This window comes from Neopsephotus bourkii, unplaced genomic scaffold, assembly GCF_033783945.1.
Source record: "Neopsephotus bourkii isolate Nb327-2 ecotype Australia unplaced genomic scaffold, CSIRO-AGI_Nbou_v1 NB_234, whole genome shotgun sequence".
Taxonomy (NCBI): domain Eukaryota; kingdom Metazoa; phylum Chordata; class Aves; order Psittaciformes; family Psittacidae; genus Neopsephotus; species Neopsephotus bourkii.
The window spans coordinates 14,953,618-14,967,213 of NW_026900744.1; the positions used below are offsets into that span (position 1 = coordinate 14,953,618).

Sequence of the window (13,596 nt, forward strand, 5' to 3'; positions counted from 1 at the left end):
CAGTTTTAAGCATGCTGCTAGCATATTTGAGGTATGGGGTTTTAATGTGCTGAGTTACTAAATTCACCAGCAGTATTAAATACTGCCTACCTCCCTGTAGTACAGGTTTTATATTTTGCAATAAAAACCATGAACTGCAACATACCCACTGAGTGCCTCATGCAGTAGAAGTTAAATTCATTCTGTATGTGACTGCACTTTCAGATTATAGCTTTTCTGGGGGAAAAAATCCCAAACCACTCCAAACACAACCAACAAAAGGAACACCCGGTCTTCTACAAAAACTAAAGAAAGGGCTTTAATTACATCAGGACTGCTGCCAAATCTCAGACATCGAGAAGGATTGAAACAGCTAGTTCTATCAGTCACCAGCCAAGTTCATCTGCTATAACCATCTCCTTCTGGGAGTAATAAGCTGGTGCTGTGTACTAGCGATGCATAGATAAATATGCACTGGAGGTGGAAATAACAGGAAAATACATTTCATTACCCTGAAAGATCACCAAGTGTAATCTAAATGACAGGAGGAGAAAGTATTACTCCTTATGAGTGTAACGGAAATACAAGATGACGACAGCGATCAAATGGAGTGCCTAAATCTCTGAAGGGCAAGTGACTTTTTTTTTTTTAGGTTGAGATAAATTTGATTAACTGTTTAGTCTTCCCAGATTAGCTGCAAAAAAATAAATTAATTATCCAGACATCGGCATTAGAATTTGAGACTTCAAATCAGTGGCCCCCACATTCTTCCCTTTCCTCAAAACACTACTTTCCTGTAACTTGATGTATTACTCATCTTGGCAACCTGGCTACAAAACTAAGCAGGGCCCCGTGCATCACTTGGAGGAGGATGAGGCTGGCATGGTGGCAGGAAGAAACAGAGAAAACTGTGTAGATGTAGCCAGAGCAGAAACAGGATACTTGCTTCAAAACTGCTCTCAAAGCCTCAGTGTAGTAAACTCAACACCAAAAATCCCAAACTACAAAACAAAACTGTAACACTCCACCACATCCAGTCTCCCAACAAAGCTACTGCATATCTGTACTCCCATCCCTGCTCTAGCCATGTCCTTTTCTCCAAACACAGAATCAATGGACAAACTCTTGCTAGGCGAGGATATTGTTTACTTACACCTGCTTCTTGAACTGCATTCCCCGTCTTCTTTCCAAGAACCAACTTGTTGTTTTAGGAAATATAAAAGGGAAATGCAATTTTTATCAGTTTAGTCCTAACAGAAGGAGTACTCTATTCCATTATTTGTAACCTCTTTTCGCCTGAACTTCCTGAAGTTTAAAGGTTTGTACCAAAGATAGGACCTTTTACCTTTTGTGCTTTGATGGGTCCAGCCCGAGGCTGTTTCTGTCTTTGCTCTTTTGGCTCTGGTAGCTTATCAGTGGACTTCTCAGAAAGTACAGGGACAACTTCATTGTCACTGCCACTGGAAGCTGGGGCTCCAAACTGAATAGTTTCTATACCAAGATCAACTCCACCTTCTTGCCCAGGCTTTGCTCCCTAGTTAAAACGTAAACATTAAACACATTTTTAAAGTGTTCTAGACAGTACAATGCCAGTGGTTCAGAAAAGAGCACCAAATATGCCCAGTCAAAAACCACTAAAAGGGTACTTTAATCTTCTGCCGGCAAAAGTATTATTTGTAATTGCAACACATTTGTATGAGTAAACAATCTATGAATGTATTATTATTCCTCCTCCTCAAGCTCCTACTGCTCATACAAGCTCAAATGTAAGAAAAAAAGCAATGAAGAAATATGTAAACAAGATCGAGCTAATGAACTGATAGAGAAGGGGCAGAGGGACAAATGCCATATTAAAATGTCCAGATTCCGGTTCACAACATTCTCCTAAAAATTCAAGAATTAATGTTCAAGAGGAACAATAAGAAATTGAAGGTTTCCAGATCTCCTTACGCAGTTAAAATAGTCTCCCCTAAGAGTTATGTCACATTCTTACTGTCTAAAACAAAGTCAAAACCTAAAAAGCCCAACAAAACCACAGGACTTCAAATGTAAATTTAGGGCTATGCAAATTCCATGGGATAAGTAGGGCTAACATAGAAAGAAAACATCTACTGCTTCTTGTACCACTGACTTAAGGGACACAAAAGCATTTAGTTACTTGGAGACATCCTGCTTCCATCTACATTACTGAACTGCACACAAGTGTTCACAGGCAAATTAAGCAAAATTTTTACTTAAAAAATGAACTGAATAACACCTATCAACAGAATGTGTGAGTGGCTAAGTTTTCATTACAGAGAAATGTTTTTCTATGCAACAGTCATAAAAGCACTAGCCTGTATCCTGTGTTTCTGTACCATCTTCCAACTTCATGGAATTCTACACGTACTAGTTTAATTAAGTGTACGTCTGAATAAAGGGATAATCTGTACCCAATCCTAATGAGATATAACTGGGGTAAACTTCATATACAGCTACTCTTCCCTTCATTCTTACCTCTGGAGATGTAGCTGAACCAAAAGATGTCAAAGGCTTGTTCCAAGCACTGACGGAAGGTGGCTGAGGTGGGCTAATGGGTCCCACTGACAATTAAGAAAAGAGAGGATTAACCCTACCCTCAATTTTGCTAAATGTTTTTGACGATAAAGTTATCAATTGACTGAGAATTAAATTATAGATGTGTTTCTTAATAAGCTTTGGTGAAGAAACTGTTAACCTATTTAGCAGTTAACAATATGCTACCTATTTAGCTGTTTCCAAGTGGGGCAGTCATCATGTTTAGAAATATGACCAAGCCCAACAAAACAGATTTCTGAAAGGAGTGACAGCTGCTCATTCACAGTGAACAAAGAAAGTAACGTAAACCACTGAGTAACATTGTACTGCAAAAATCTCTTTTCAGAGGTATTCATAGGTTACAACACTGCACTTGGGAATGATGCCCTGTATTCCCTGCGCACAATACAGGTAGAAATGAGACATCACCAGAGAGAGCTGGCAATCAGCACTCTCTAACTACAGTGCTTGCCCTATCCCAAATCTGAAAGACACCACTTACATTTTTTGGAGAGGTCATTTAGAACTGCTGAAGGAGGCACCTTGTTTTCCCATAATTCAGCTCCCAGACCATTGTGAGCCTGAGTATTTTGCAGAACTTTGCCTGACACTGTGTACTCTGTGCTGGCTGTTCCTCCTGCAGCCTGGTTTGGTGGCTGAACAGAAGCTGGTGGCTGACCTGGAGTCTGCGTTGTACACGGAGGCTGTGCCTGAGCTTGTGCCTGCTGTGCAGCTGCAGCTGCTGCCTGTTGCTGCTTTTTGGCAAATCTGGGTGGGAGCTTGGAATTCTGACCTCGGCCTTTTTCACTTGATCCTTTCTTGGTCCACACCTGTAAGCAGAAGCCAATTTTATTCTTACAGCTGATAACTCTGTACAGACAATCAACTGTACATTGTGTCGTAGCAAAAAGCAAACTAATCAACCCTAGCTTAAAGAACTTTATTTTTTTAGGGGTATTTAACCACAGAAGCAATGATTTCTCATCCATTTTCCTCTTGGAACCAACCAATAGTATAAATCACAGTATGAAAAATTGTGTTTTCAGTTTGCCAGTTCCACCTGCCTGGCAGTGCCCAATCAGGAAGCACATAACATGAAGATGACTAAATAAAACTTCACATTATTTACTAATTCTGAACAACTTCATATTAATAAAAGTATCTAATTATATTTTGTAAGCTGAAAATACAATTTCTTTCGAAGGAAGATACTGTGCACTTCACAACATTCCCAGTATCGCAAGGTGCTCTTCCCCACTATAAATGGTGGTCTTGTACCTGCACTGTTTGTTCTTCCTTCTTTCTACGCTCTTCATCTTGCAGGCGTTTTTGTTGCTTCTTAGACACCACTTCTGTGAAACCATCATCATTCAAGTTAGATTGGGAGTCTTCAACTACTGTCACTTCAGGGTGATCATCAATGATCACAACACCTACAGAAATATAAGTAAAGGTATAGATGCTGCTGTTTTAATGGCTTTAGATGCAGCGCACCAAGCCAAAATCTCCTTTAGAGTGGAAGCTATTTCCCCACAGATACTGGTCCTGATTAGAGGTAAGCTTCTGCTTGCCAGAATGCTTTGATGTTGAGCTTGAAGACGAGAAGTTACTCCTTAAGAACGGAAAAATTGGAGGTTCCTGCACAAGACTCTCCATGAAGTAAGAACTAAAACATAATAATGAACAGCCTTCCTTGCATATTAGCTATAAGGGATATCAGTGATATCCACTACCTTTGTTTATGAAGGTTAAGCAAATTAAGAATGTGGTGGAAAACGGTACGAATGATAGAGTTAAGATCAGGTGATAGAACAAAATTGTTCTTATCTTTATTGTTCATAAAAATACACAATGAGATTTGCCACTTCACAGGCACACACATTAATTAGATATGACAAAGGTACCAGTACTCAAGTACATAATTATTTCGGTATTTAAAAAAAAAAATCACTTTCCTGTAAGTTTTCAAACATCTAGCTCTGTATGCAGCAAGCCTAGCAGGATTACAAATTCTTGTTAGGATATTACCAATACATACTTGCGTAATTATTAAGATCAAATTGAGACAAGGCATCCACTTTTTCCTTAGGCTTCTTTGGCCCAGCCTTAGGTTCTTCTCTCTTTTTGCTAGTTGCATCCTTGGTGCTCTTTTGGCCTGCAGCAGTAACACCTCCATCCTCTTGATGCAAAGAGTTGCTGTTGGTGGGATCGACACTAGGCACGGTTGCTGTCTGCTCTTCAAATGGCCTACGTTAGAAAAAATGTGAGAAAATTAATGACCAGCCACAGAGAACACTCAGGAAAGAGCTAACAATCTAATGCAGATCCTACTGTAGGACCGTGCCTACTGTGCAATTTCTTAGTAGGCTCCAAGCTTCCTACTTTCAGCTCTTCAATGGGAAGCAGCTTAACAGCAAAAGCTGTTCTGGGGATGTATCAAATGCCCTGCTGCCAAGAAGAATCACAGGAAAAAAAAAACACAAAACATGATTTGAAGGTCACCTCTGGCTTGGTCTATGCAATTAGAGGTACCAAAGTTCAACAAGGATGCAGTTCAGTATACTTCAACTGCAGTAAATCCTTCCATGAAAAAAAAAAAAAATACAAAAAACCCCTGACCCAAACCAAACCAAAAAAACAGCAAAACTAAATCAAACCCCAAACAAACTAGAAGCAGTACAGTATGCAATGTGAGCAAATATAAACAGGGCACAATATACTTACTCCACAGGCTCACTTTCCAAAAGCTATGTGAATACACAAGTCAGATTTGCAGCATTCTGTCTTTGCTGTGGAACCCGTAATACCCTCTTTTTGCTTTAACATCTCCATTAGGTGACTAGCCAAAGGAACTCTTAATAGATTTAATTAAAGGTAAAAGCACCGATCACAAGTTTTTAAGCTCAGGCAAAACCTGAATTTAAGACTACAGCAACCTACAAGCACAGGAGTCTTAGAGTACAGGGTAGACATACAATGGAAAAAGTTCTTGTCCTGCTTCCCACTTACCAGACTACCATGCAGTGCGGCACCAAAACAGTGGGCAAATAGTAGCATTAGATAACTACCAAGTGTCAGTCAAATTTAGCACATGGGAAAAAAAAGTTTAGTCTCAATGGCAAGCATTTCTCAACATGTCTGTTTATGTTGAGTGATCTTAAATGCAATGCAGCAGTTTATGTATCAACTGCCAAACCACACACCATTCTAGCTCGCATTCAAATCTTGAAAAACATAGCTCAACTTAAGCAGCACTGCAATGCTGATTTTTAATTAGGCATTTTTAAGCACTGTGCATACAAGAACACTCTGCTCTTAGCTCCATGTTCCAAGTAGACACTTAGCATACAAAAAAAAAAACCAACCCCCAAACCCCCAAAAGTACACAGCCACAGATGCATGTGTTTCTTACTGTTTTCTGCCATTCTACTAATCTAAGATTACTTATGATTTTGGACCACAAGAGGACAACAGAAGACCCTGACCATGTATGCTAACAGAAGTTTGTGCTCACCCTCTCTTTCCACTTCTGGGTGGAGGACCACTCCGCCTTTCACTCCTAGGCCCTGAGAAGTTCCTCCCTGGTTTAGCTGGCCCATTGTTGCCACGCCGGTTTTGACGGTCTATTCCAGGCCGCTGGCTAGAGAAACTTCTCTTGGCTATTTCCCTTTTTGGAGCTCCAGCATTTTCTCCTGCCTTTGCAGCCACTTGTGCTGCTGCATCTGCTGTTTTCTTCTCATCCCTCTCCCGCCTCTCATTGAAGTCACTGCTTTCTGAGGCTGTTTCCCACTCTTCATTTGCCTGGTCTGAAGAATTCTGGTTGGACAAATCTGGTGTCTTACTTTCCGACACATCCAGAGCAGTGGTGGTGGGTTCATTAACTGTATTACTAACTGGGGCACTTGCTGATGTGCTGGTTACTGCCTCATTTATCTTTGATGCGGCTTCTCTTTCTTTTAGGCGCCTAAAGCGTGGTGGCTTATCTTGCCTTGGAGGCCGAGCAGGCCTTTGTCTTCGTGGTCTTTCTCTATTTGGATCAAACTTTCTCTCAAATTTTGGAGGTCTTTTATCAACTGGTATAGGACCATAATGTTCATTTCTTCTTGGAGGCTCCCCATCTTCTGGTTTAACGATCTCTGTCTGCCTAGGGTTCCACTGATTGTCTCTGTAGGCTGGTCTCCTTATTGTGGATGGACGTGGAGGACGCCCACCAGGATCCCTACCACCACGCCTATACATTCCTCCTCTGCCTCGTCTAGAAGGCTCTCCTTTAGGAAGAAATCCTGGTTTGGGTTTGTTCTCATCATCTCTAATGTACGTTTTTTCTAGAGATCTGTTGTCTACTCTGATACTGTTTTCAGGTTTGAACGACAGAGCCTTTGGAGGCTTCTTGCCATCAGTTCTGTCTTCTCTTTTTGGGTGCTTGCCTTTTATTAGGCTGTCTTTGTCTGAAAGCAGTGTGTCACTTGCACTTTCATGAACTTCGCTGTCAGAATCCGTCTCTGAACCATGCTGTCGCCGCCGTTTTGGGATTACTTCAAAGTCAGAGCTCTCACTGCGAGTTTCACTCTCTTCTCTTTGCCTAACAGGCCCTGAAGGCACATGGTCTGATCTAGGCTTAGGATCCCTGTAGTGCGAGTACTCTCTATTATGGCCTCTACTGCCCCGACCACGTCCTCCGTAAGAACCCCTGTAGCTACGACCTCTAGAATAATATTCCCCACGACCTCTGCCTCTGTATCCCTGATCTGGGAACCAGTCTCTATCTCTAGCTTCTTTCCAGTATGTCCTAGGTGGTAAGCCAGGCTCTCTTTTTACTGGTCTGGTTTCTAAACGGGGTTTTTCTACACCCTCTTTGCTAACCACCTTCTCAATCTGCTTTTCTTCCTTCACTGCAGCAGCTGGCTGCTGAACATGTGGCTGCTGCTGTGCTGCTGGCTGAGCTGGTGGTTGCTGCTGTACTGCAGGGGGAAGCTGTGGAGCAGCAGGCTGGGCGGCTGGTAGCTGCTGCGGGACTGGAAGTGTGGGTGTCTGAACCAGTGCTTTAGCTGCAGTCTCAGCTTGACCCCTCTCTTGGCTTGCCAGGGTCACAGCAGTATCCTGGGTTGTCTTCTTAGCCAGAGGAGTGCCACTGGAGGCAGATGTCTCTGGCTCAGTTTGAGGCAGTGGCACTTGAGGTGCTTCCTTTCTGTCACTTTTTTCAGGCTTGCTAGATTTCTCATTAGCTGTCTTTTCTCCCTCTTTCTCCTTCCTCTGCTCACGCTCTTCTCTCTGTTCACGCTCTTCCTTCATATCCCTAAGCACAGGTTTTTTAATAGGACCTGATCTTCTTACTGGTCTATCACCACCTTCATCTCTCCTGCCATAACCTGGCCTAGGACCCCATCTTGTTTCAGACTTAGGTTTGAAAGTTTTTTCGGGTTTTAGTCCTTCTAGTGTTCTACTATTGATAAGAATTTCTTTTTTTGGCTTAATCTCAAGTCTCTCAATTGTCTCCTTTGTCTCAAGAGGCCTATTATGTAATTTAGGTATATTTGTTGCTGTCTCATTCCTCTGGTCTTCTGACTTTAGAGAGTGACTTGAGCCATGGGAAATGGTTCTCTTTAGCGAAGAGTGACTTTCCCCTACAGGCACCAATTCTTCTGGAGAGCTACGTGTAACTTTCTCCTTCACTCCTTCAAAATTAACTGCTGTGTTAGGTGTGTCAGTTTGGAGAGGTTGTACATCTTCCAAAGGCCTGCTTGGGAACTTTTGTACCTCCATCTCTCCTGATTCTCTGAAAAAATCTGTTTTTGGATGTGAGTCCAACTGGTTGTGCTCTACAGGATAAGCAGTGGCAGGGACAGCAACTCGTTCTTGCTCCAATTGTGCCTCAGACCTAAGCAGCAAACAATTAAGAACATTAGGGTGAAGGAAAAAAATTTACATTTACTAAAATAAATCTTCTGTTTCAATGAAGGATTAATGTCAGCTCTAGAAAATAACAGGTATTAGTTTTCATAGTGGCTGCCAGTTGTAGAGGTAAATTCTATACTGATTAAGAGTTCAGTGCCACATGCACAATCAGCTATGCGACTCTCTTAGTGTTAATGGCTATACGTGCAATTTTAAATGGAGCCCCAAAGTTGGCAGGCGAATATCACAAGTATTACTCAGACAGCAGTACAAAAAAGAAAATTCAGGGTACTTTAAAGATGTAGAAGAAGCCTTCTTGACCACTCATCATGCAGCAAATGTCAAGTTACTGTACTGCTTAAATTCATTTGTATTTAACACACCACTTTTGAAAATAATATACATCAGACAGAAGTTCCCTGGTATAGGGAGGATGCAGGGCAGATGGAGAACAGGACAACACCGTAGAATTGTTCTACAAAACTAAAAATTCAAAATATCATGGGGTAAATTGTCTTTCTACACCCTACTACAGAGCAGGCATATCTTCTGTTTTATACAACAGCGCCAAGAACACGGCATCGCCAGTCACAATTCCTTTTGGGCCAAGAGCAGCTATAACCCAGTAAGTTTAAACTGTGTTTTGCAACCTAAGTTACAAAGCCAAGTGTGTAAATATGTATGGCTTGGAGAAGTGACATGCAGGAATACATAGCTTAGGCTTACCTCAAATTGTCAGGCTCTTCTAACACTTTGGGAGGAGAGCTAGACTGCTGAGGTTCTGCATGGGGATATGGGTCTGACCCCCACATCATGCGGGGCTCTGACAAAGGAACGGTGTGCTCTCTTGCTGAGCGAGCTATATGTTCAAATGAATCTGAACTAGTTGCTGATCCCTCTATCTGGTCTCTTCTCATCAGTGGTTTTGGAGGCATAATTCCTGTGACAGATTTAAGTTCAAAAATCAAAACACATTTAACATTAGCAAAGAAATCTACCCGAAGACAGATAGAGCGTATCAGAAGGTACTGAAAAACATTATTCTCTCTCCTCCATCTCCTTTCCTTCCAATGTTGAAACAAAAGGTTTATTTACTGCCAGGTGACCTCTGAATTACTAAATCATATTCACCACTAGTAGCCTACGTGCCAACAAAAGCAAAAGCTGTCTGCTTCTACTATAAGGGAAAGAACCAGGTCTGCAGATGCGTACACTTGCAGATGACCTTTCTGCTGTAAAATCTGAATGGCAAAAGGCACCATGAGCACACACACACATGCTTTTTTCTACTGTAGGTCTTTTTTTTTTTTTTTGGTGGTGGTGGGGGAGAGGAAGGAAGGGAGTGTAGCATTTTAAAGAAATTCAACAATTTTCACTGTCTTTGCTTAACCTGCCACTTCCTCTGTTCATTCCTTGGACTCATTCAGGATATCCCATGCTCACTGGCTTGATAAGTATCTCCATTACATTACATGCCAGACTTGTATTATTTGTGCACAATAGCTTTCCTAACTGCATGTCAGACAGCCATTCCACAAATTCAAAAGGACTTTTTAAGTGCCAAGAATCTGAAGACACAAACCTAGTAAGACTCTAGAGGTGCTCATTCAGAACCAAGTAACAAAAATCCATGGGGTTTTTTTTGTATTACTAAAATATATTTTCTCCCAAGCAATAAAATAGTTTTAAGAAACCCACCCACTCTCTGTCACTTTACATAGTGTATAATATGTATACAGCTGTTTTGGTAGGAGGCTTCCCAGACTGGTCAAGAAAGCTTTAAACTAGATGTGTTGGGGGAGGGGGGCATTGTTCCATCCCAACACACCCAGTCAATTGCCAGCACCTACAATAAATGCTCGGAGAAATGCAGAGATATTCCAGCCGCTCCAGCCAATGAGCCAGCTTCATCTGAAGCTCGGCTCAGATGCCTCTATACAAACACCCATACCATGGGGAACAAACAAGAGGAATTAGAGATGTGTGCACACCTACAGGTGTATGATATAACAGGCATCACAGAAACATGGTGGGATGGCTTCTATGACGCGAGTGTTGGAATGGAAAGTTACAGGCTCTTTAAAAAAGACTGGCCTGGCAGGCAGGGAGGGGGAGTTGCTATTTATGTTAGGAATAGGCTGGAGAGTATGAAACTCTGTCTGGAAAGAGGTGAGCAGTCAACAGAGAGTTTGTGGGTCAGGGTTAAAGGGAGAACAGTGATGGGAAACATTACTATGGGGATGTGTTACAGACCTCCTGATCCAGAGGAATTTGTGGAGGAAGCACTCTACAGACAGCTAGGAATAGCCTCACGCTCACAGGCCTCTGTCCTCATGGGGGACTTCAACCACCCTGGTATCTGTTGGAGGGACAGTATGGCCTGGCACAAGTAATCCAGGAGGTTCCTCGATTGTGTGGAAGACAACTTCCTTCTGCAAGTAATAGAGGAGCCAACAAGGAGAGGTGCCATGCTTGACCTCACACTCACCAACAGGGAGGGGCTGGTTGGAAATGTGACACTCCAGGGCAGCCTTGGATGCAGCAATCATGAGATGGTCGAGTTCGAGATCCTCAGGACAGTGAGAAGAGCGTGCAGCAAGCTCACTGCCCTGGGTTTCAAGAGAGCAGACTTTGGCCTCTTCAGGAACCTGCTTAGTAAGGTTCCATGGGATATAGCCCTAGAGGTCAGGGGGGCCCAAGCCTCTTGGTTGATATTCAAGGATCACCTGCTACAAGCTCAGGAGTGTTGCATCCCAACTAGAAGGAAGTGCAGCAGGAGGGCCAGGAGACCTCTGTGGATGGATAAGGAGCTGCTAAGGAAACTTATAGCAGGAAAAAGAGGCTCAAAAAAGCTGGAAGCAAGGACAGGTGGCCTGGGAAGAATACAGGGATGTTGTTTAGGGAAGCTAGGGACCAGGTTAGGAAAGCTAAGGCCCTGTTAGAATTAAACTTGGCTAGGGACGTGAAAGATAACAGGAAGGGATTCTATAGGTACACTGCCAATAAAAGACAGACTACGAACAACGTGGGCTCTCTCCAGAAGCTATCAGGAGAACGGGCTTCCCTGGGTTTGGAGAAGGCTGAGGTTCTGAATGACTTGTTTGCCTCAGTCTTCACTGGCAAATGCTCTGACCACACCACCCAAGTCCTGGAAGGCAGACACAGGGACTGTGAGAATGAAGACCTTGGGCCCACTGCAGAAGAGGATCTGGCTCGAGACCATCTTAAGAACTGAACGTGCACAGGTCCATGGGACCTGATGAAATTCATCTGCGGGTCCTGAAGGAGGTGGTGAGTGAAGTTGCTGAGCCACGGTCCGTCATATTTGAAAAGTAATGTCAGTCAGGTGAAGCTCCCGACAACTGGAAAAAGGGAAATATAACCCCCATTTTCAAGAAGGGGAAAAGGGATGACCCGGGGAATTACAGACCAGTCCGTCTCACCTCTGTGCCTAGCAAAATCTTGGAGCAGATTCTCCTGGAAGGCATGCTAAGGCACATGAAAAACAATAAGGTGCTTGATGACAGCCAGCATGGCTTCACTAACGGGAAATCCTGCCTGACCAGTTTGATGGCTGTCTATGATGGGGCGACGGAACTGATGGACAGGGTAGAGCAGTTGATGTCATCGACCTGGACTTGTGCAAAGCTTTTGACACTGTCCTGCATGACACCCCTGTCTCTAAATTGGAGAGATATCAATTTGATAGATGGACCACTTTGTGGATAAAGAACTTGCTGGATGGCCTGATGAAAAGGGTTGTGGTCAATGGCTCAGTGTCGAGCTGGAGACGGGTAACGAGTGGTGTCCCTCAGGGATCGGTGTTGGGACTGGTCTTGTTTAACATCTTTGTCGGTCACATGGACAGTGGGATTGAGTGCGCCCTCAGCAAGTTTGCCGATGACACCAAGCTGTGTGGTTTGGTTGACACACTGGAGAGAAGGAATGCCATCCAGAGGGACCTTGACACACTTTTGAGGTCGGCTGATGGCATGGTTAAACTTCATGAGGTTGGCAAGTGCAATGCCCTACACCTGGGTCGGAGCAAAATGAACATGAGCTGGCTTCAGTGTGCGCTCGCAGCCCAGAAAGCCAACTGTACCCTGGGCTGCATCAAAAGGAGCATGACCAGCAGTTCGAAGGAGGTGATCCTGTCCCTCTACTCTGCCCTTGTGAGACCTCACTTGGATTACTGTGTGCAGTTCTGCTGTCCTCAGCATAAAAACAACATGGAATTGTTCGAACAAGTCCAGAGGAGGGCCTCGAGGATTAGCAGGGGAATGGAGCACCTCCTGTAATGAAGACAGGCTGAACAAGTTGGGGCTGTTCAGCCTGGAGAAGAGAAGGCTGCGTGGGGACCTCATAGCAGCCTTGCAGTATCTGAAGGGAGCCTGCAAGGATGCTGGGGATGGACTCTTCATTAGGGACTGTAGTGATAGGACAAGGGTAACGGGTTCAAACTTAAACAGGGGAAGTTTAGACTGGATATAGGAAGGAAATTTTCCTGTTAGGGTGGTGAGGCACTGGAATAGGGTGCCCAAGGAAACTGTGAACGCCCCATCCCTGGCAGTGTTCAAGGCCAGGCTGGACAGAGCCTTGGGTGCCATGGTTTATTGTGAGGTGTCATTGCCCATGGCAGGGGGGTGATCTTAAGGTCCTTTCCAACCCTAACTATTCTGTGATTCTATGTGTATACATACTTCTATTTCAAAAGCAGGAAAGCTCCATAGTCAAAAATCCTGCCAGATTTTACCTGGATGAATAGGAGGCATATCCATTGCAGGTCTTCCTGACATCATTCGTGGGTCCATGTAAGACTGCATCATAAGCCACCGTGGATCAAAGCCCATTGAAGCTAAATGCTGAGGATGTGGCTGCATGGGCTGGTAAAGGGGTCTATGCTGGGGTGGTGGGACAGGGCCACTAGAAGGCTGTGAGGGAGCAGATTGGGGAAGGACACCTTGCTGTTGCTGCTGCCACTGCTGCTGTTTCATTTGCTCCTGTGCAACAGAAAGTAGTATTACAAGACTTTTAAAACAAAGACTTGAGCAGAATTCAAATAACCCCTGGAAACCACAAGTATGGTTATCTCCAGGACACTAAGCATTTCAAAGGTTAACTGCAAACACCCATCAGCATGAACTAGGAGAAAGGGGAGTAAACCAG

The 13,596-nt window shown here is 43.6% G+C and overlaps 1 protein-coding gene across 14 annotated transcripts in view; it reads right to left on the minus strand.

Moving 5' to 3' along the window:
- Nucleotides 1–13,596, minus strand: part of PRRC2C (proline rich coiled-coil 2C) — a 78,781-nt gene that overhangs the window by 28,826 nt on the left and 36,359 nt on the right. For 13 of the 14 annotated variants that reach the window (XM_061345465.1, XM_061345453.1, XM_061345464.1 and 10 more), the window contains exons 14-21: nt 13,184–13,430; nt 9,157–9,370; nt 6,050–8,413; nt 4,574–4,782; nt 3,814–3,968; nt 3,038–3,365; nt 2,476–2,561; nt 1,325–1,513 (exon numbers count right to left, since the gene is read on the minus strand). In XM_061345465.1, the coding sequence (XP_061201449.1) occupies nt 1,325–1,513; nt 2,476–2,561; nt 3,038–3,365; nt 3,814–3,968; nt 4,574–4,782; nt 6,050–8,413; nt 9,157–9,370; nt 13,184–13,430 (3,792 nt within the window). The remainder of the gene's footprint in view (nt 1–1,324; nt 1,514–2,475; nt 2,562–3,037; nt 3,366–3,813; nt 3,969–4,573; nt 4,783–6,049; nt 8,414–9,156; nt 9,371–13,183; nt 13,431–13,596) is intronic. The other variant, XM_061345457.1, reaches the window with a different exon arrangement.